The sequence below is a fragment of the Dufourea novaeangliae genome, unplaced genomic scaffold (assembly GCF_001272555.1).
Source record: "Dufourea novaeangliae isolate 0120121106 unplaced genomic scaffold, ASM127255v1 scaffold162, whole genome shotgun sequence".
Lineage (NCBI taxonomy): Eukaryota > Metazoa > Arthropoda > Insecta > Hymenoptera > Halictidae > Dufourea > Dufourea novaeangliae.
The window spans coordinates 775,356-799,585 of record NW_015374046.1 but is presented as its reverse complement, the minus strand read 5'-3'; the positions used below and the strand labels follow the sequence as shown (position 1 = coordinate 799,585).

At 32.2% G+C, this 24,230-nt stretch overlaps 2 protein-coding genes across 3 annotated transcripts; one reads left to right on the top strand and one right to left on the bottom strand.

Moving 5' to 3' along the window:
• Positions 1 to 1,778: 1,778 nt before the first annotated feature.
• On the bottom strand, positions 1,779 to 12,744 carry LOC107189733 (probable ribonuclease ZC3H12D). Its single transcript, XM_015578340.1, has 9 exons — positions 12,538 to 12,744; positions 7,661 to 7,789; positions 7,249 to 7,357; positions 6,372 to 6,840; positions 5,689 to 5,974; positions 3,974 to 4,298; positions 3,078 to 3,333; positions 2,316 to 2,678; positions 1,779 to 1,811 (listed from the first exon to the last, which is right to left on the bottom strand). Exons 1-8 carry the CDS (start codon positions 12,553 to 12,555, stop codon positions 2,324 to 2,326), a joined length of 1,947 nt encoding a protein of 648 aa, XP_015433826.1. The 5' UTR covers positions 12,556 to 12,744; the 3' UTR covers positions 1,779 to 1,811; positions 2,316 to 2,323.
• A 1,900-nt stretch (positions 12,745 to 14,644) lies between these two features.
• On the top strand, positions 14,645 to 22,812 carry LOC107189727 (ubiquitin carboxyl-terminal hydrolase 45). Of its 2 annotated transcripts, XM_015578333.1 has the most exons (14): positions 14,645 to 14,899; positions 15,433 to 15,566; positions 15,647 to 15,837; positions 16,143 to 16,299; positions 16,460 to 16,627; positions 16,837 to 17,058; positions 18,228 to 18,490; positions 18,584 to 18,792; positions 18,884 to 19,130; positions 19,217 to 19,495; positions 19,618 to 19,849; positions 20,692 to 20,958; positions 21,092 to 21,273; positions 22,740 to 22,812. In XM_015578333.1, exons 1-14 carry the CDS (start codon positions 14,812 to 14,814, stop codon positions 22,810 to 22,812), a joined length of 2,712 nt encoding a protein of 903 aa, XP_015433819.1. In that variant the 5' UTR covers positions 14,645 to 14,811. The 2 variants fall into 2 exon arrangements, with proteins under 2 accessions (XP_015433819.1, XP_015433818.1); XM_015578332.1 differs by lacking the exons at positions 14,645 to 14,899; positions 15,433 to 15,566; positions 15,647 to 15,837 and having other exon boundaries at positions 16,157 to 16,299; positions 18,587 to 18,792.
• Positions 22,813 to 24,230: the final 1,418 nt, after the last annotated feature.

Sequence of the window (24,230 nt, the reverse complement as noted above, 5' to 3'; positions counted from 1 at the left end):
GCCAAAAATCTTTCTCGTAATCATCCTTTTTGTCAAAAAACAACCTGTTTTGAAAATTTCATCCAATTGGAGGAGGATGGGGGTTTTCGGAAGTTTAGCCAGTAAAAGGTACATATTGTTTTAATATTTTGCAATACATTAAATGTAGATTAAACATAAAAATTTTACTTTCAATTTTGTAGTACAACATGATTTTGCTATAAGTAATTATAAAATAAATTTTTACAGTGAAAGTTCAAGAGTTGTTTCGAATATTCGGTGGAACTGAGACATTCGTAACAAGTGACGGATGGTTCAAACACTGGAAAAGAAAAAACGGCATTCGGTTTCTAACAGCTTCAGGGGAAAAATTATCTGCGTATATCGAAGCAGCGAACGAGTTTAAGGAAGAAATATTATTACTTATAGAGGTTAAATTATTTTTCACTGAAATATTCAATGTCGATAAAACAGGATTATTCTACAAAATTATGCCAAACAAAACGTTAGTTTCTAGGATGGAACCAGATGGAACATTCTACTCCAGGACACCGAAAAACAAAAGACCGACTAATTGTACTCACGTGCTGTAATATGGATGGTTCGTTCAAATTACTATTATTGATGATTGGAAAATATAACAAATAACGAGCATTGAAGAATTTAGGGCCGCATTTATTACCCGCGAAATATACAAATCAAAAAAGAACTTGGATGACTGGCGCCCTATTCGAAAAATGATTTAAAGAAGATTTTGTACCCGAAGTATTCAAGTTTTTAAAATCGAAAAGCTTACCGGAGAAAGCAATTTTATTACTGGACAATGCCACATCGCATCTGGCAGTAAATTTCTTAAATGTTGGTGAAATCAGAGTAATATTTTTTCCACCAAACGTCACCAGTCGCTTGACCAAATAATTAATGGCGCTATGAAGAAGAGGTATGAAACAAACGTAATAACTTAAGTTATAAATACTAAATATGGTGGACCAAATTATACGGAAGCAACAAATTCGTTCTGTATTAAAAATGCAATAGTTAGTTAATGACGCGGGGTCTTCAGATTAGTCCTACGACAATTTCCAATTGTTGGAAGCTGTTATTAAACGTGCCGGCCGTGGAAGACAATTCGGATGGTATAAGTACGCAATATATCCATGAAATGTGCCAACAAATTGAAAAACAGAAAGAAGTAGTCCATGCTGATAGCTTACACACCTTGACAGATGAAGAAATAATTGAAGCTGTACACTGTACAGGGCATTTCCAAGCAAGCAAGAGTAGCGTGTTTAATCATACAAATTCTTGATTCAGTTATTAATCATTAAAGGTTAATGTTACAAAACATTTAAATACACAATTTTTAACTGAAAAAATGGTATCAATTGGAACAATTTAATTACTATTCTCTCAAGTAACTTATAAATACTTCAATACATTAATAAAAATAATCATTATCCTTATCCTTTCTTATCCTCCTTATATACAGTGTGTCCCAAAATAGCTTCGGCTCCCAGAAATGTGGGGTTCCTGGGATGATTTGAAACAACTTATTCCTTAGCAAAAATGTTATTCGAGGCTTTGTTAACGAGGTATTAACGAAAAACCTTGACCAATCAATTGGCTATGCGCTGCGATTGATAGATGAAGCGGTCCCCAGGTGTAACACTGGCTTTTTAATGAGATTCAGCACACACTGATAGATCCCGCAATTCTGAAGTCAATGATATTTGTTTTAGCCGCATAAGGAAATTAGTTTGTGAAATATTTAATATTCAGTGCTGAGGAGCCTTCGAACACTCATCGATGATTTACTGTAGTCGCATTGCTATCTGTAAGATTACACGTTTTAGTGAACATTTCTAATGTTGATGCCTTTTCTCTGCTTAAGTAAATATAGACCTTAAATTGAAATAGAGAAACTATCAAACTCAAACACAGTTCAGACAGTTCATAGAATTCTGAGTGACGTTCAACCCTTAACATACTATATTTTTGTTAATTCGTTTATTGCAGCGTACAAAATACGAGCAGTTTAACTCTCGGTTGAATTTACGACCACACTCCAGCATTTCCACCAAGAATTCTGGTATTAACAAGATTTAGTAAATAAATTGTACATTTGTTTTAATGTACTCAAAGTATAGAAAAGCTTGTTCCATATGTACAATACACTTATTCTAATATTATTAGCAATAAAAAATTCGTTCATCTCGTAAGCAATCAAATTTTGTCTACGTTTTCCTTTTCATATGTTCTATAAAGTTCTTGCTTGTGTTAATGTACTTGTATAATAAATATAAATTTGCTAAATAGACAAACAATATGATTCTTACTTGTTACGTTATTGGGGATACATTTTCAACACAGCAGCACAGATTCCAATTGGATCTGTTTCAAAAGGATGAAGAAGCATAGCCATCCTTACATGTTCTTCGGGAAAAATACTTGCCAAGTGATAATGTATCTTTGTTCTAGTGTCTAACAATTCTCTCAGCATGTCTGAACGCATGCTTGAATATAGAGGTGATACAATGGGACTGATTTGTGGGTCCGAGGCTCCCAATCTTTGATTTGATCCTAATGCTGTTCCTGATCCCATGTTAGAATTACTTAATTGCCAAGTCTGGTACGAATCTGGTGCCGAAGCAATACGTGTTACATGTTGATGACACTGTTGTCCTTCTGAGTGATCCCAACTACAATACAATCGAACAAGATAACATCTACTAGAACGATCTAAAATACTGAAAAAATTTGATTGTTTTATCTACACTTATCAGTTCATCCGATCTTATTCTTTATACTCTGACTTATTAGCATATTCATTGACCAATCATAGAAATAACAATAGAATCCTAGTTTCTAAGTCAATTTTTTTTTAATAAATTATACGTGTAAAAGTTGTGAACATGAATGCACAGATTAATTTTACTGTTCTATTGCAAAATGTGTTTGAAGTTGATTGCCTGTGATTGTTATATTGCAGTAAGTCAATTTACATTTATTGTGCCTAAAAGGGATAGTCAGAGTGCAAAGGGTTTATTTTGTTGCCACGTACTTCCAGAAATAAGAACAAGATAATAAAAAAAACTTACTTTACACCAACTCTATAAGGTGCTTCATTACTGGAATGTCTAGTTAAAGGTCTGTGTTGCGGTCGCGAAGAAGTAGCTGCTGTCTGTTGGGGCACAGCACCCGTCTGCGACACTTGTTGATATTGCCTCAATTGGCAAAGTCGAGGATCATAGACTGGATTTAATGTCAACTGTCTTTGTAGTTTTCTGTGCGGATTCGGTGGTTCTACATCTGATTGATTTAATCTTCCTGCTGTCCACATTGAAGCTGGATAACCTACCAATTAAAGAACAATAACTAACTAAAGCATTCTGTTCAAACTTGAATAAAATATGAAGATCGGTTGTGATTGTGATCAAGCCGCCTGTAGAGAATCTTCGCAATTGGACAACAACATGTATCAAAGAATACTAGAAAATGAGACGTTCCTCACCCCAAAAATGACAGAAAAGAAGTTAGGTGTGGCATAACAAATGATTTCAGACCATCTTCATCGTTTAAGTCTAGGAGCCAAGTACAAAGGTACTTGAAATCGAACAGAACTTTCAGGTAGACCTAATAAGAAGCTCTCGAGACGTGAACCAATTGTCGTATTTAACATTTCATCCCGTTCCTGTTTGCTTTCTAATTGTTTGAACTAGAAGGTTCCAAACCTCAACTCTACAGGTAGTTTCAGTCCTTTAACCTAAGTTACCGAAGCTATAAAAGATATGCTACCCATATTTTTGATGCCACTACAACTTACTATATCTTCATCAAAACTGATATTACCATACATAGTTGTTTTATCACTACACACTCAGGAGGTAATAGAATTAAAAGAATTTTACTTAAATACTACCTGGATCATGTACAGACCATATATGGAAATGACATAACTACTGAAAATAAAACTATGAGCAACTCTAGCTGTTACCTTGAGAACTTGTTGTTGGTGTTACTTGGGACCCATGCGCACCAGGGTTGATTGGTTGTTCGATCGCAACATTTTCTACGGATTTACTTTTTGTAACTGACGTCGCCGGCTGAACACTACTGGTTACCGTCGATCTGCTTTTACAAAGAGGTTGATGCGTAGGCGTTCTGTAGGATGTGCTGCTTGGCAACGAAGGGTTTGAATTCGAACTTCTTGCCTGAAGATGTTTCTGTACATGTTCCACTAATTTTTCTGTGACAGATTTTTGCGGATGAGGTCCTCTTTCTGGATGCCGAAATTTGCATTTATTTCCATACGTGCATTTCTATAACAAATGAACATGTCATTACTTTTTCAACATTATTTATTTTACATTTATGGTGTTCAAATTATTCGTCCCAAAAGTGATGCTTCACAATCGGTGGTAATGCTCGTTAGTAAGTAATACACGAATATAAAGGACTAATCTATCCTGAATAAAATCTATATTGTTTTCTATAGAGAAGCAAAATACTATAGCCTTTTCCTCCAAACATATTCACGTAAAAGTTGGAGCAAACCTCGATATCATATCTCATTTACTGAAGTAATATAGGGTACAAATTTACGATGCACTATGCTTTCGCAATTGGAATTAAAAAGGTAAAAAATCACAGTGAGAGTTACTCTTCATTCCTGCATCCGCTTAACACGCTGCTTTCGAAAACTGAAAAAAAAATACTTCAAAGGCGTATGAGGGTAGAAGGAGATTACTTTGAAGGTGATCCAATGTAATTATTGTTGAGATTAATAATAAAGGATTCATACATAAGTCCTCAAACTTTCTTATCAAACCTTGCAGTCTATTTCTAACTAAACAAAAGTCAAACATGAGCACACTCAATGTTTCAGACTGGAAATATCACTGTTTAAGACTTTTATATAACAAAATAAAGCATAATCTTTATTTTATATAATAATACTAATGAATATACAAAGTGTTAATAAAAATGTGGGACATTTACGGAGGTTTCGTTTCCGAGTTAATCGTTGAAAATATGAACAAAATACGCATAAAATGTCTGACACGACGGGTTATTCTACTTGAGAAGCGCTCTCTTCAACTGTTTCAAGAGTTGATTTCATTCACTTCATTTTACTTCATTCATTAGTTTCACTAAGTCATCAATCGAGCCCATATATCAGCTGAAAATCGGTGTTCGAGTAGTATAACCTATCGCGCCAAGTATATTTCACCCTGTGAAAGTATTCCGCATTTTAATTAACATCCTGTATAATAAAACATTCAAATAACTAAATAAGTAAATAAATGAATAAATAAATAAAATAAAGTGTTCTCTCTATTTTATTTATTTATTACTTTATTATATCTTCATCACTGTACAAAGCTTTATTAAATAAAATTTCTGCGCTTTTGTGTAGCTCACTTACACTGTCCATATTTGTTACTTTCTGATTCATGACTGATTTTTTATCATGTTTACGTTTGCTTTATCGTTACCATGCTGCGACTGTATTATATTTTCTTCCAAAATACCTACATTCAATCATAGACATGTGAGAATCTCGGTAGCTTTCCGTAACGTGGACTGTAACGTCAAAATTAGCGCTACGGCTCGATGCCCTCGGAGGACCACAAACTGTTAATATATTTATTTAAAGATATTCCAAAATTTGTTGTTAGTTTCAATATAAGAATATAAAGCTCTACATACTTTTGCATATGGACAGGCTGGAGCTGGATCCAATTTTTTCGGAGAAATCCTTAAGAAGTTGTCCAAAGTGGGGCCACTTCTACCTAATGGATCGTCCGGTGGCATAAAACGATCATTCACAAAAGTGTACATCAGAATTCTTTCTTCTACAACTTTTCGGAATTCCGGGTTTTCTTGCGCTAAATCTCTGTAATTATCATTGCTCACGACAATCCCATCGATTTCGGCTGCTAATTTCAAGATGTAACGGTCATCGTAACAGACCATTCTTTTACCGCCAACTAATCTGAAATAAAAAATTTCAAGCTTTTCGAGAACGATGTTTCAATTGGATTTATTTAACTAATGTGAAATATGAAGAAAAGTATTTATTTAAAGCGGATCATTCTACGCCAGTACAAAATTGATAACAGACTCGCGCTCTGATTGGTCAGAGTTTTTCGTTAATATCTCGTTAACAAAGCCTCGGATAATATTTTTGTTAAGGATAAACTTGTTTCAAACGATGACGACACTTGCCAAGAAACTGAATAAACTAATGTTCCTGTCACCGTTACACTCCAGCGACAATGGGCCTTAGGACCCCGCGAAATTCAAAGCAAGAATACGGTGTTCGGGACGTATCAAAGCGTAAGTCATTCAAATATAGATATAGAATAAAATAAATACATATGTATACGAACCTAGACGGCGTGAAAACCAACAATCGATCCCTTTCTAGCTCTCCGAGAATTTCCTGGTCCGCAATCGGGTTATCAATTTTAGAAGCCTCTTTTCTCCACTTTGGCACAAATACGGTAATTTCTTCATGCCCTCTTGCTTTGAACCAGTCTACACAAATTTTGATTCCTCTACAAGAAAATACTTCTTTGTTCCCATGACTCATCGCCACATTGCTTCCGTCGATTACAACGGGCCTGAGACTAGTCGAACAACCGGTGACACTTTCTTTGCTCGGCACATCTTTCTCTGGAATGTTATCTGATTCTTCTGGTCCATCCTCTGACTTTTGCGAGGAATTCGCGCCGAGTTTTATCAACTCAGCTAAAAGTTCATTCTGTTCCGGTTCTGGGCCCAATTTTTGTAACGCAGTTTGTACTAGACGTTCCGTGTATCCAAGTTTCAACGCAAATTCCACTCTGGCTGTGTATCCTAAAAAGTAACGGTTTTCACTTACTCAGTTCATAATTACCAAGATTACAGATAGCAAGTGTTAAAAATGTACGCAGATAATTAATACAGTAGTATTTGTATCCCTGATATACAGGGCAATTTTTATATATAGGGTGTAACAAAAATGTTGCAGGTCCCTGAATTGGGGCACTCGTGAGGTGATTTGGAACAAGTTTTTCCTTAGCAAAAATGTTATCCGAGGCTTTGTTAATGAGATATTAACGAAAAACCCCGACCAATCACAGCGCGAGTCGGCCGGCTGAGTTCCCGTGGTAACGTTGGCTACGCGCTGCATTTGGTGGCGCGTAGCCAATAGTTAATTCTATCAATGCAGTTAACAATTTTAAATAAAATCTAGTTTAAAATCACAATTAGTTAATATTGTACCTGGACTTTTATTAGGTGGACTTCCTTGAATCGTGACATATTCTGCAAATTCGGCAGCTAAAGTATCCGATGTGGTCCTTGATACGTCTGAGTGGCTTGATGTCGATACCTACAATGTAAAATCAGATTTAAGAATTGATTCCATATAAAATATATGCTTCGCACTTAAAAAAATATATTTTTTCAAAACTATTTTATTATACAGGGTAAATTACCTAAGATTAGAAAGTAAAGCATTTATATTAGTTTCAATCGCACAAGAAAATGTATAAGAGTTCTGAAGAAAAAATGCTTCCGCGGTCACCAAAAAAATTCCATATGTTTGTTATATCTTGCCAGCCAAGTATGAAAAACTAATCTCTGGAATGGAAAGTTGAAAATGTCTTCTCCATACAATGTTTAGTGAAATTACCTGCAGTTCTACTTGCGAATGTGCGTTCGTGGATGCAACTAAATCCTCAACTTCGTAATCGCTATCGTAAGAAGAGTCCTCTGCGTCGGCAATGCTTCCAGTTTCCAAAACGGTACAGTCCACGTATCTCTGCAAGTGAAACCGAAAAGGTTATTCAATTTTTGATATGTCATTACATTCATTATTTAAAATGACAACATACAAAATAACACTACAAATACTTTGCTGTTACTTTCAGAAGTATCATAGAGAAGATATCCTTATCAGTTAGAAAATATGTTTTGAAATTTCATAAATTCAAGGAATGCCATATTGTGCCACTGCAATATTAATTGTACGTTTCACTTTAACCCCTGTGTAGGCAACCGGGTACCCACCCAGGTATTCACTTCTAAATTTCTTTTCACAATTTTTTATGTTCTTGTCTAAAACAACGCATGGTATATTATAGGAAGAGAAAACTTAGAGTTTCGGAAAAGTATGAAAGTAAAATTATCTGTGTTCATCTAATCTGTCAGAATAGGGGTATTCCGATTGCTGAATAACCGTGAATATTTTGGTTCTCCACACAAGGGTTAAAAATTCTAGAGCTCAAGTAGTTCTATTGGACTATTTCTAGACACCTTTTATACAGGGTGTCCCAAAATAGCTACGACTTCTGAAAATGAGGGGTTCCTAGGGTGATTTGAAACCACTTTTTCCTTGGCAAAAATGTTATCAGAGTCTTTTTTAACGAGATATTAACGAAAAACCCCGACCAATCAGAGCGCGTGTCTGCCGGTCGAATTGGTTACGCATTGCGATTGCTACTTAGTAGTCGGAAACGACCCAAAATAAAATCTAAATATTTTAAATATCATTGAACATTTTAAAAAAAGCCTTCTTCTATTCTTCTATACACGTCTTAAGAAAATATAACTGTTGTATGTTCTTTTCATTTAATGAAATGAAATAAAAATATAAGAATTATTTTGGACTATATGATCGAACGGTACTTCGTTCAATTTGCTTTCTTTATAATGCTTTTGTGGCAATTCCAATCACTATATGTATATAATTCTTAATGAACAGAAAATATCATTTACATTTGGCTAAGAAGAAATTTTTTCGAGTTAATAATAGGTTCCTATGCTAACTCTAGAATCTGAACTGATTGTAATTCGGTACTCGGCACAGAGACTCCTTGAACATAAAAGAATTGGCTGTTCGCTCTTTCCTATCTTTTCTCGTAGGACAAAATGCACATCTACCACTTGATTGTGTTTGTTATGTGTTTTGTGCACATTTTTATTTTACTAATTTTTGCACATTTACAAATGGTATAAACGTTGAAACAGCCATTGTCTATTTATTAGGAAGTAGTGTCGATAGAAAGAGAGTTTGGTTAACGCGTAAACGACATACTTCTTCGACAAGCGCGGTTGGCTTTAATGGAGAAAGTTTTAGGAACAGCGATTCTCAGCCAGAAGAGACAAAATTTCTTTAAGAAAGTTTGTTATCAACTTTCTCCAGGCGCAGAACTATATTGTTTATATTTGTTCACTTACATTTAATATTCAAACTGCGTCTTACGCATTTTAAAAGATTTGTCTTTAAGATTTAAAAGATTTTTTTAAAAGATTTTAAAACACATTGTCAGTAAAAATAAATTATATAAATGTTGAATTGCAGCAGATGTTGCAGGCGGTAACATTTTAGACTCATTATTCGAATTCATTTCAGTTGAAGAATTTAAGTCGTTAAAAGGATAAGCTGCATGTATCAAGTTATTATTTTCTCCAAGTACTTTCAAAAATTTATTTTTTTGTTGTCTATAGAAGCACGATGTAGTATCGCAGCCTGTAAAAGCATGTACAGTCGGTGTCAAAAATAACTTGTAGGTCAAGTCGCGAAAAACTGCAATTTTCAACATTTTTAATCGTTTGCATCTCGTAGTAACGTTAACCGGTTTTGATGAAATTTTCAACATGTATATAACTAACTCAGATTAAAAAGTTGTAAAAAACGACCTTTAGTATTTTCTTCGCCATTCCAACCAATTGCAACTTTTTCCATTTTTTTTTACACATTTAGTAAACTAATGTCTAACTTCACAAAAGAACTCAAGTCATTAAGACCAATTTTAAAAAAGTTGTACCGTTTTAAAGGGTGTGCGAATACTTTTGACACCGACTGCATGTATAAAAGAAATGATTAATTATCGATTTCAAAGCCTCATACTGGAAACTATTTGAAGAATAAAATTTGTCGGGTTTGTCTTTTTTGTCTCGCTTGAAGAAAGAAATATTATATCGATTCGATAATTGAACTGATAATACTAACAAATAAATATCTTCCTCGACAATGTTGGCGGATTAATTTTTTATGTATGTATCAACAATGGCAGAACCGATCCTTATAAGTTACATTAACTATAAAGGCAATTTCTGGAATGTAAACTTTGGGGATGCGTGGTTGCAAGAAAACCGCTTCTGAGGGCACAAAACAAAGCCAAAAGATTGCAATGTTCTAAAATCACCAAAAGTGGCTAACAGAAGACTGGGGAAAGTTATTGTGGATCGATGAGTCTTAATTCGAAGTATGTATTTAGATATAGGTGGCGAATTTTCATTTGCCGTAAAGTGAATGAAAAGTTGAATAATAACTGGTAGTATAGTAACTAGTGAATAATAGTAGTAGTGTTTAGCGTTAAACATGAAGGCAGTTTTGTAATAATATGGAGCTATAATGGAAATAGCGGAATGGGAGATTTAATAAAAAGAAGTGGAAGTTTGAAAAAAAGAACGACATTTCTGTATTTTACACGAACACGTGATTATCTTCGGCCGTTGAATAATAAGAAATAATGTCAAACATACAGCAGAGATGTGCGAAGAGTTTACAGCAGATATTTACAGGAAATACAAAATGAAACAGAAATGATAGATACATAAATATAAAAAAGATAATTTTCCATTAAATATTTCAACGATTTCAATTATTTGTTATCTAGATAAAGAGTTTCGAATAACGAATAAACGGTAAAAAAATATTTCGTTATTTTTAATTGTTTAAACGTAGAAATTTCAATTTTTATAGTAAAATAATATTTCTTTATGAATGTGTCGATATATGTCGAACAATTATTTAATCTCATTAACTGTTTAAAGCTCGGGACGACGCCCTTAAATACTGCTGCTTTTCACTGTGTATTATTCGAATAAAATTATGCCCAACTCTGGTATCGTATGACTTTGACAGTAGCTTTATATGAATACATTGCGTGAAAACAGTACTAGAATAAGATGACCCAAAATACTTTTTTGTTTAACATAGTGATTGTACAAAGTATTATTAAAGTACAAATTTGAAACCTTATTTTTGAAATGTTATTTAATACGTCATTTCAAAATATTGTATTGGTTACTAACTTAAAAAACATATTTCACTTACGATAATATGTATTAGTGAAAACAATATTAACTCATATTGTCTATATTAAATATCCATTCTCTTTAGTCCTATCACAGCCGAGGTGTAGGAGTAGACATTTCATCCAATGTATTTTTGCGGCCCACTTTTCTGGGGTTACGTTACCCCATTTCCATTTTAGTGTTACTACCCACCGTTGATTTATCGTTCTTATAACGTAGAGGTCACTAAAATCACAGACGTTTTAAATTTTAAGGTGTCGGTACTACAGTTTAGGTGGACCACCAACTCCCATAAGATGAAAGGTCTATTCTCTATCGAACTCCATAACTGAGCCATACCGACCTAACTTTCCCCGATAGAAGTCTTTAAGCATGCAAAACATTTTTCTCTTTCACGTAGGCGTCTAAAGACTTTCATTTACATTATTGCTTACACTATTTTATTAACGATGCTCGAATATTATGTGTCAAAATTAATCAAACACGGATAATTTGGTATCTAGATAAAAAGTTTCAAAAAACGTACAAAAAAATTTGAGAATTACAAAATGAACAATTATAAAATAATATGTTGTATGTACAAATAAAATAGTTACATATATATAAAGAAGAACAACTTAGTATTGCTAATGCATTATGTAAAAATGTGTATAGATAATTACAATACATAAAATATTTAGTGTTAATTTAAATAAGTTTTCAATCTGTTATGCACCAGAGTAGGATTATAAAAAACTATTCCTATTCATCATTTATTACAGAAATAAAATTATACTAATTTGTGGTATTATCTAATTCGATTATGAAATCAGAATTAAATACTTCTAAAACTGACAAATGTCTTCGAGCATTTGTAAAAGTTCGCGGCGCCGCGAAGAATGTGAAAGTTGCTGCACAAAAAAGTCATTTCTATCAATTCCTTTAAAAAGCAAAAAAATCAAAAGTATACATGACACTTCGACACGAGACTTTGATTTCAAACATTTTAAAAATGATAAGTGCTATCAACTAAAACTAAATTGTTTTCGTAATATAAAATGCACTGTTGTATATTGTCCATGATGCACTGTATCATAAAATTTTAAACGATCAAACAATAAATTCTTTGTTGTCCAATAATTGTTTAAAGAATGTTCTAACCATTAATGTATTTTTGTAAAACATTCATGCTTAACACTTTATTCACAATTAGTAATGGTATCTTCATATGTCAACTTATATTCACATCCGTGATAGTTGTATACTTCAGTCGATGTGCAAAAACAATCTTCTCATTTAATTTTACGATTATAAAAGTATAGAATACAATAGGGAGAAAACAACAAAGAATATTTATTTCAAGGATTATCGTGACATTAGTAAGGTAGAAATAGTTTGTTTGAACAAAGAATAAATGTAGTTGTACTTAACCTCATTCTCTCGAGCTCAGCACAGAAATTGAAAGAATTGGTAAAAAGAACTCACCTTTCCGGCGACGGTCATATCTCGTTCCACGAATCGCAATCGATCGTATCCTTTCGCGTCCAAAGACCTTCTCGATCCGAACAAACACCACTATGTACACAAATCATACATGCATGTGCCACGCACACGCATACACACAAAGCACACTAGATAAATACGCAAGAAGAAGAAAGACAGACACGGAGTGAGTGTCTTTCATAAATACATTCTAGGTTTCGATCGTGGAACGCGCCGATTAATATTGATTTTCGACAAGAACAACAAACCGAAAGAATAGACGGTCACACAAGAATTGACGGTAAAAAAAGGGTCCACTTCGGCGACGAGACAATAGAGTCCAAACCACACTTCCGGGATATTCCGTTAGATCCTGGAACGGTATCGATGTTCAGAAGAAAGCAGGACAGACTCGTTGCGACTGCACGCGACGACGGCCGGTCAGTGAATGGAGTGAACGCGAGCTACGACCTACGACGTCATCACCCCTACTTGCGTTGAATACGCTCTCCGCGCAATGTCGTCACGTGCAGCGATAGCCACAAGCCAGATAAAGTATGAATACATCGCACGCAAAGACAGTGTTCAAATCGTATGGTGCATTCTGAAAAAAAGTTCTTGCTGCTGTGATATTGTAATTAACAATCTAAGATAAAAGAAATTTGAAATAAAAATACTACGGCTGTACTTCCGAAAACCCCCATGCTCCAAATTGGGTGAAATTTTCAAAATAGGTTGTTTTTGACAAAAATGATGATTGCGAGAAAGATTTTTGGCGACTCGAAAAGTTATTTTTATCATATTAGTGTCACTCCCTATGTTACCGATACATCGTAATCGTAGGAATACAATGGACATTTGTTTCCCGCGCAACCGTTATCTGTACGAAAGCCATGCCCTTGCTCACGCGTATTTCTCACACACGCGCGCGTACCCTACTCTGTCGCCCAGCACGCCCAGGCCGGAACGCGCAGTGTATAAGACTGTTAGAGAGGGACGTCAAGTAATGTTTAAATTTCCAAAGCGTCTGCGATAAAGCTCTTTCTTTTCGGCCTTCTGTAAACCTCAGAAAATTATATTGTTTTTCTATCTCGAACTGTCTTTCAAAAATATTGAACAATGAATTTATTAATGAAAAATGCCTAAATAATGCTTAAATAGATGTCGCGTTATCTTCAAATATTGTTTAATGTATTTCACATATTTCTTATAAAATTATAAGTGAAGTAAGAATCTTGTAAAATTATAATAATAAACATCCTGTAACCTGAATAATAATTATGTGTGATTTTTAACGACTTCTTATTAATAAGTCTAAGAATATTGAAAAAATTTGAATGCTTTGTTTTGTGAAAGATTTGTGTGCTTTAGACTAGACAACACTGTAGATACTGTAGAAAAATTAGACTAGTTGAGCTCGAATGGATTTAACGTAGTTCACAAATTCATCGTTCTCATAACGTAGAGGGCAGCAGAAAATACCTGACTTTTTACACTATCGGTATTTCAGAACATGAGACACGAAGTCCCATAAGATGATAGGTCTATCCTATACCTAGTCGGTGATATTAGACTTTAATGATTAGAGTATTCGCTACAAGGGACTTGTCCATTTCACATCTATATATATATATATATATATATATATATATGTATATATATAAAGTTGACATGTATAATTTTTTCGTGATTATTGTATACTAATAAGATAAAAAGAAATTAGTAGATTATTTAACAATAATAAAGGTATGATGTTTTCAGAATGCATTCCATTTGAGAGAATGTAAAATAAGAGATTTATAGTCAAGCAATAGGCAAGCTTTGGCTGGAACAGAATAGACCATTGAGGCGCCTATCGCATGACGATAGAGTCGCCATTGTGCTGCGACAAGTTTCAATAGTACATTGTCAGCCCTGCTTATTCATTATTTCTATGTTTTGCAAATAGTTAGTGACTAATATTGAGGGGCATAAATTCTATAGGCAATAATAAGTGACAGTAATTTTTAGAAATATTACTTGTCTTAAGATATTTTAAATAATAAAAATTGGATCTAGTAATTTTTAGAAACTCTTTTAATTGTACTGAAATAAAAGTGCAATACAATACTTATATTATCTTTAAAACTCGCTGTGGTTAACTGGAACTTTTTTTGAGACACTCTCCGTATAACCAAGTGTACGTTTCTTTTTTTATTTACTAAGTCATTGGTACGGAATAAAGCAGACAAAAGAATTGTAGCAGTTGAATTCGATGCGATTTGGCAGTTGTTTACGATGAGTAAGAAACGCATTCGACAACCAGACGCAAACGAAGAGCTGATCGATGGTTCAACTGATTCTTGTGATGAATCCAACACTACAGGTTAGAAAATTATTTTGTAAAGAATAAACCGACTCTTACATCAAATTACCGTTCTTTCTGGAAAAGATACAGAAAACTTTGTTTCAATCAGTGTAATATGTATTAGATTATTTTATAATTATTTTGTAATTTAATTTAATAATTTGCACCATGTGACACAGTATCAAGTTTCTATTTTAAGTATTGTGAATTTAAATATTTAAAACATGCGGATAAAAAATCAACTGACACGTGAAATCTATAAAATATTTACAATATCCAATTTTGTTGCAATTGTTAAAAATCTAATTCAAAATATTGGACATATTTGATTTAATATCAGATTGAGGAGAAATCGATAAATTGGCATTAATATCTTTGAATTATTATATTTCCATATATATTGCATACCTGACAGCTTAATACCATTGTTCTAAAAGCTATCCCTAATACATTTAAAAAAAACAAGAATATACAGCAGTTGCAGTTGTAGAATCATATTGTTTTAATAGTTCACTTAAAACTATTAATATTACATAGATTTTTTGTCACAGATGATAAATGTCCACATATCACAAAAGCAGTGAATTTCAATAAACTTAAGAAGTATATTAATAAGATGGGGGTTAATAAGGAATGCCCAGGTTGTAAGAAAAATAAAAGTAATTCTTTTAAAACAAATGAAGAGGTATTTCTCTTATATATTACATAAATATTTTATATTAATATTAGATAATTATACATAATTGTGGGTATACATAATTTCAGGATTGTGCAGAAAGTTCTGTAGCATTGATTTGCTTACAATGTGGTCACCAAGGTTGTCGAAGAGAAGACTTTGGACATGCGTTTGAACACTATAAGAAACCTCATAGTGATTGTCATTCCATAGCTGTAGACATTCTTTATTGGAGTGTTTGGTGTTATCGGTGTGATACAAAAATTAATATTGACTGTAGGTATGTGTGAAAACAAATGTAGACATGTACATTTCCAAACATATTTGCATGTAACACTATAACTTGCTAATAATTATTTGACCTAGCAATATTATATACTGCAAGGTTTTGTAAACTTATCTCATTGAATTCATGTCATACTCACCCAAGTACATGATGGAACTCTAGTTCGATTCTGATTTTTCATAATGTAAAATGCAGTGTATTATCTAGTCCATCAGTTAAACTGTTTCATTCTACAGCCAAAGGTTGAAGCTAAATTGTGGTCCCCTTCTACATTTGAAAATAAATACTTTTATTTTTAGGAAGAAGGTTCAAGAGCCAGTTGAATTTATAAAACGTGCTGCTATGGTAAAGTGTTATTCAATGCAAACTAATAGTGCATTGTTTCACCATCAGAAAGAGACTGTAGAAATAGATGTAGACAAAGGAAAAGCTTCAAATAATCTTCCTAAAGTTGGAGTATGTATATTCTATGTTTACTAATGTTTTATTTTATCAGTTTCAATAAAATTTGAGAACATACATCAATAAGCAAAAAGGTTATTTTAAACAATTAATATGCGTACTGTATACCATTATTGCACAATAATTAGAATGCATAAAATTTTTACTGTCCCAGGGTCTAACAAATTTGGGAAATACTTGTTTTTTCAATGCAGTTCTACAATGCTTAGCGCAGACTCCTTTCTTAGTGAAAGTTCTCAATGATCTTCGTCTTCCTGGACAAAAGTTTGTTCTACCAGGGGGAAAATATAAATTTGCCAATAACTCTGAAGAAGATGAACTAGTAAGTCAATTTGGAGATTCAATAATTAAAATGTAATCAGTATATTATAATAAAAAGTTACTACACTGTCACAAAAAAAATAACATTACCAGGAACAAGTTATAGTTGAAAGTCAAGAATTTTGTGAACTAGTTCCATTTGGTCATGTTGTGAGAATAGAATATTTCTTTCGAGATACTTCGAGTATTAAGAAAACATAACTGTTTCAGCCACCTATAGAAGGTAGTCTAGACAGTTGGGGCAACTTTACTTCAGTTTTACACAAGACACTGGTTGAAATGCAAAATTCAAATGGACATCAGTCTTATCGTCCATCAGAATTGTTAAATTCGTTTAAGAAGAAAACAATGCAATGTATGGATGGAGGACAACATGATTCGCACGAACTTCTTAGGCATCTCTTAGAACTAGTTAGAAACGAGGACCTTAGGGTAAGATTTCTACTTTAAAAATCTTATTTGAACTTGGTTTTCTCGCAAAGCCTCATGCAGTCGTTTAATTATTGTTCCCGTTCTGGAAATTAACGTAGCTGAAAATTCTTAGTTTAATTGTACAAGAATATTTTCATCACTATTGGGATTGGCCAAAAACTTATCTCGTATTTTTTAAAGAAATTTAGAGACAAGCCTCACACATGAAAATAAAACTTTATTAATCCTTCCGATCCGACCGACGTACACCGTATGTCCTGATCCAAAATGATGAATTTTCGTCTTTTTATGATTCTATGATACATATTCTGAATAAAAACGGTATTATTATTATATTTTAAATATATTACACAATTTTTTTATTTTTATGTATATATCCTTATTTTATTTATAAATATAAAGATATAAAAGCAATCATATCTCGCGTAGGTCTGTGTCTCTTGAATCTGATGTTTCTTTTATTTTATTTTATTTTATTTTATAAGCGGTCTTCTTTATATCGGTTTATTCTCTACTGGACTATGCTTCTGCTTTGATTAACAATTTGGCTAATTTCATTATAACTTTTTCTGTTTTTATAGTGATATTGTGATACACACTTTATTATTTATTTTGGCAAAATAACGTGCAGTACAAACAGAATATAGCTGATTCAATTACATTTACTTGTTTCTAGGTATTATTGAAAAAGAAAAATCAAGGTTTTACCAGTTTTATAGTTTTAATAGCGTGTACGATTTTTACTGAGAGCTAAATCTTATACTTAACTACAAATTTTATTTAATCGACTATGACTAAAATTTTTGGTATATCTGTGTTATATATCAAATAAAAAAACATTAAACTATATGTTTCTGTATGAGTTCTAATCATTTAGTATGATTTTCACGTTTTAGATTCATTTTACGTTTGTAGTCAACAGATTAATATCATGTTTTTCAATAAACATTATAAATAGTAATAAAATGTTAGTTATGTTTACTAAAATAGCAGAAATATATAGATTTTTAAAAACTATTTCTTCTTAAATTATTAACTACTACAGGATAATAACGTTTCAATTATACTTTTCAATGTTTCTGTAGACGCGTAGTATTTATTGATTTAATAATATATACATCTCCATTGTAGATTTTAAGAATTCCTGTTTTTAATCTTTCCAAATTTAGAGATACCAAAGCATAATTCTAAAAGAGGTTGGCTTAAATAAAAAAACAAATCCGGAAGAAGTAGAAAAGAGTCTGAAATCTCGTATAAAATTCTATGGCAATCAAGCAAGTGCAAGGTTACTTGGCCCAGAACCAGTTTTTCGTGGAATCTTAGTTTCTACATTGGAATGCCTTGAATGCAATCATACTTCGCAGAGTACAGAGCCCTTCCTAGATTTAAGCCTGCCAGTAATGGCAGATAAACCGCAACCACCAATTTTAAAGTAAGCGATTTTATTTTCGAATTTCAAACACAAATTAAAATACAGTAATGATTATAAAATTGGTTGATATTATTCTGACTGCTTTTATTTAAGAAGGAAGCATGGTGTTTATGAAGATACTTTTGACATGCTGGGAAATAATGTCTCACATACACCGTCAAAATATCAAACGAAGAAGGAGAAGATAGCTGCTCGGAAAAATCGCAAACTTAAACGACAAGACTTTCCTGACTTTGACGATGAAACACCAGCTAACAGAAGCAACACTGTTACAGACAATAACAGTAGTATACTTGAATCAGGTAAGGCATGGTAATATTACCTGTCGTTGATCCAAAATAATATCAAATAATCTTTTTAATGTAAATTCAAAATTTATCTTGTGTTTTGCAGAGGAGAGCGACGCAGATGTAGAAGACAATGTAGAAACTGAAGCCTTTCTTCCAGAAATCGGCGAATCTGGTTATAGCTCGGAAAAGCAGTCTACTCTAACAAGTCCTGCTTCTCCTTCGACTGATCCAGTGAAAGCAGATAAACCAATGAACGAAATAGTATTATATAATCGTTTACAATTGAGTCCAATAGACAATCTTCCTCCATTACAACTTCAAGACCCTTCCAATACAAACTCATTGCACAGGTATATTAATTGTATTAGATTAAAGAAAACGAGTTTCTATTATGTATGTATTTTTTTTTAATTCAGTGATTCATTCACTTCTTCAGTCCAATACCGCCGGACATTTGTATAAAAAGTCTGCCGCAGACAGAAGTTTTGGATAGAGTAAATAATTTCAAGAGTCCAGTAAATGAAATTGGAATTCAGACTGGAACTCAGTCTACTACCGTAACAATGAATTCAGATTTGAAATGTCCCAATAGTTCCACTCTCACTCTTGAAAATAGTGAAAATATGGTGGAGAATATGGAAAGACCAACATCTAGACTGAATCTGGTGGAATCTATTGCTCATAACGAACAGGAGAATGCTATTTGGAATCAGCGGTACTATTTTACCTTATGTAGTAATTAGAAAAAAAAAATCGAAATTCTCACATTAAAGGACAATTTATTCTACATAAATTGTTTTATGTTTTCACTTAATGATACATGTTTTTAAACAATAGAAAAGTAAGAAGAAAAGCATTGGAATATTCAAATGAGGTTTGTAATGGAACCAATGGTATTTCTTATGGAATGTCGAAAATGGGCCTTGGCAATCTGGCATCACCTACTAGATATACTACTAAGGAAGGAGAATGTTCAATACAATCCTGTTTAAATCAATTCACGGCCTTAGAGCTGATGAGTGGTAGCAATAAAGTTAGCTGTGAAGCTTGCACAGCTGCAGAGAAAAAGGTATATTATTTAGGTACATTTATTAAAAATAGATAGATTCAGAGTAATTTTTATTTTTGTAAGTAGGGTTTAATAGTGTTTCAAAATACGTCAATATAGGAATGTGCACGAATATTTAGTAGATATTTTTTTTGTCAGCAATCATTTTATAGCAAGAACTACAAAATAAGAATTTTAAAACTGAGTTGGTATTTTAATCTTGAACTTAAACTCATATAGCAAAGTTTTTAATTTTTATTCAAATTTATAACAAATTTTAAGTACTTTATTTCAAACTTACCAAAGTTACAAGTATAAACAATGCAAATTTAGGTTGAATATGAAACGGCAAATTATAGTAACATCTATTCTTAGCTATACTTTCATGAATGTAAATTATTAACTCGGTATGTTAACTAACTGTATTTACTTGTTATGAAAGTAAAATGGGCTGACTACTATATAAAAATGATTTAAAGTAGACAATATATCTGAGTTCAATTTAACTAGCTTCTGTAATTTCATTGAATTACAGAAACTAGATAAATTCAACTCATAGTTAAACTTTATCAAGCTTCATCTACACTTTTGATAAAAAATTCCTATAATAATTATACAAATATATTTGTATTAATGCGTATAGAATCTGTGTAAACTCATTTGTCTCAATACAGTTAGTTTAAAGTGATTCCAAAAATATCGGCCGCCTTATGCGCAATAACCTAATACCACATTTTTTAAAGGAAAAGAAAACAGTCAGGTTATTCAAAGTAAAACTACCAAACAACGCATATGTTTTGCATCAGTCGAGTACAAGACATTGTAAAATATTCAAACAAAGGTTTATATTGTTGCTGTTTCAGGTGAAAGAAAACTGCAAAATGGTATGTACGCCAAGCACGAAGCAGTATCTGATATCCCGAGTACCTGCGGTTTTGATACTTCACCTTAAACGATTTCAAGCACAACGAGTGGATTTTCGTAAAGTATCGAGGCACGTGTCATTTCCAATACTGCTTGATCTAGCACCCATTTGTAAGAATCATAAAAAAGCTAAAATATATGCACTCTATGGAGTCGTTGAGCACAGTGGAACTATTCATGGTGGACATTACATTGCATATGTAAAGGTAATTATTCAAGTGCTAATTATTATAGTGTGAATATGTCCGAAAATAATAAAAAAAAAAATATGTTTCTTAGTCATTTAATTGAGATACAAAAATTTGAATATTTTATAATTTATAAATATTGTTTTTGTAGTCACGTTTGCCATTAACATCAGATGATCCTCGATGGTCTTTTTTGCCACCTAAAGATGTTCAAGAGACTGAAGAAGGTTCGCTTTCTCAGAGTTCAGATTCTGAAAGCGAAGAAGGTGCAGCAAGTCTTGCAACTACAATGGAACCTCCACCAGGGAAGTGGTATTGCGTTTCTGATTCTAGGTGCGTATTCTTCAAAGACCTTCATATTGAATTAATGAATTTCTACCATTAAGGGTACTTATATGTGAACACGGTATAGAATAGAGTTACTTGTACATTTGCCAAATGTAAGTCGAGTAAAAAATTATAACATTACATGAATCACATTTTCACGCCCCGACAAGGAAAAATTATGTTTAATATTAATTAGTTCTTTTTTTGTACAAATTTTCACTGGACTCTCGCAAAATGATGCTATTTTACATATTCAACTTCAGGAATATAGTACTCCTTCAATCTATATGACGAATGCATTCTAAGACTGGCATTGAATAACAAAAATTCGCGAATAATTGATGACACCCTCCCTGGTTACTCCCCTCTCAGAGAAATAGTTTTTTTTTTAAAGTAAACGTACACACAACTATCAGGTTTAATGATCAATAGAAGTTCAGAAGACATTTTTTTCTTAACACTAAACCTACCGAACCCTTCAGAGAGATAGGAATTAGAACGGCAAAACCGGTCATTGACCGGTCGTAGTATGTTTAGTGTTAAATGCTACTAATATAAAAGTAAGTTTTACTTGCCATACATATACATATGAAAGCGTACATTATTGTTTAGCATAAACAAGAACTCAACTTATTTGTGGAGAAGAGGGTTGTTATAGTACGATAACGAACCAAAGGGGTAATGGCATTTCCACAAATATTCTAAATCGCGAAATAATAGATTCTAAAAGCGAGAGGTTTCTATTCTGTGGAGAATATTGAAGATAAAACGTTAAAGTTATTATATATAATAATATATAATGCATATCCTTTACTTACATCGTTAAAAAGGGATATTTTTTCATTTGGTATATTTAACTCCTCAAAAGTTGTGGAAAATTTAAGTGTTACTATGGTTAACAGAGAAAGTAAAATTTGAATAGTATTGCAAACGAAATATGTTTTTAATTTCCGCATAAAAGTACCCTTAATTTGTAAAAAGAAATTACATATAAATGTAAATAATTTAACTTGTTCCTCTTCAATTTAAGTCAATTAAACGAATTTATTTTCATTTATTTAAATGTATTCAGACCTGTATATCAATTATTTAAATACGATTAAAAAAATTAAATTTTAAATAATTAATAACTTTACATAGGAAAATAGGGAATGTAACCTTATTATATATCAGAACAAAGCAAATTATTTCAGACTAATTCGTTGTTCAAAGTGATTACTTATAACAAGAATGTTATACATACTGCTTTTACCCTTGGAAAATCCCATATAATTTAAAAAATTTAAAAAAAAATACATATCACTAGATTGTAAATAGTTTAGAATTGAATGATTTACTCATGGAATAAATTAATATAAATTATTTTAAACTACTGCCTAATTAAATGGTACACTATTATTCAAATAATATCCAGGTCTGCTATACATTAATATATAGATTTCATACTAAACGTGTAAAAATTTCTCTTGTAGAGTAACAGAAGTGGACGAAACAACTGTACTGCAAAGTCAAGCTTACCTTCTCTTTTATGAAAGAATTCTTTGAACTTTACACTTTAATGACAACTGGAATCAAGTGTGTGAAATTGTAATTTTAGAACAGAGAAAGAGATCTCAAGCTACAACAGAACCTCGATTATTTGGACTAATTAAGGATAATACCATGATTCTGAAACAGTCGTTCTTAATATGTTGTAATTGTCGAATATATAGCATACTATTTTATTAAGTAAAACTTTTACCGGAAATCATTTTTCATTGTATAACTATACAAGTCTCATTCATCTTGACTACTTAAACATATTCTTTACCTTCAGTGATAGTGAATAATGTAGTAAGAAGCTTTTTTTTACTTCAAAAAAGAGTAAATTTTATAATTAATGTACTCCTATTTTTTCTCCTTATTTTTTGAAGAAGACAGATTTTATTATTTTTAGAAAAATCGCAGACTATAAAGTTGGTAATGAAAATGTAAAAGCAGTGAAAGTAATGGAGACGTTAAGATAGTTAAGACAAAACAAATAACATGTATTTAATTGCAATATCAATATGTTAAAACATTTTTATTTCCTATTTTTGCTTAGTATTACTACAAACTTTATTACGTAGGTTTAATACTTGAAATACTATTTCAGAATATTTATTCTATACAATATTTGAACTATTAGTAGAAATAATTGCCGGTAACGTTGAAAACTGATGCTAATGTAATACTTACGTTCTGTTGGTTATGAATGATTCGTACCATTGATTTATTACAGTGTTATGTAAACTGAAATTTCTTCTAATAAAATTGGCAGAAGATCTCAAATAAATATCATAAGAAAAACAATGTTTTAATTCAAATTTAGAACAATATTCGAAGATTCAAAATGGTACTACAATACACAAGAAATTTCAACTTTTCCAATCTTTCTGAACTTTATATTATTTTTCAAGAAGAAGGAAAACATTATCAATTTCTATGAAATAAAATGAAAAGCGGTGTAAATATATAAAAATCAGAAATATTTCCTGTTCTCTTGTGAAAGTAATGTATTCTGGTGTATCATGTAGTTAATTTATTCCAAGTATGCATTATAGAATAAATGCTGTCAGACAATTACAAGAATCGCAATTAAAAGTTTCAAGAATTTGTTATAAATAGGAATATTCGTTAGATTGTTATTATTATTATTACAGATCCAATTTGATTGGAATTTTTTGTATACCTCTAAGTATAACCACCAACGTCATATACACGAGTCTGGACTTAGTTACATTGTATAAAATTTTTCTTTGAATATTGTTCAACTAATCGATGCTGTTCTGTACTTTTGTATAAATATATTGTAACATAGTAAGCAAAGGTGAAATACATCTAACAAAGAAAGGTACGGAAATGGCCTCCTCCGATATTGAGGAAATTTCTTACGTATGTTAAGCAGGCAAAAAAGGGACACATGCTTTTTTTATCGGTTGAGA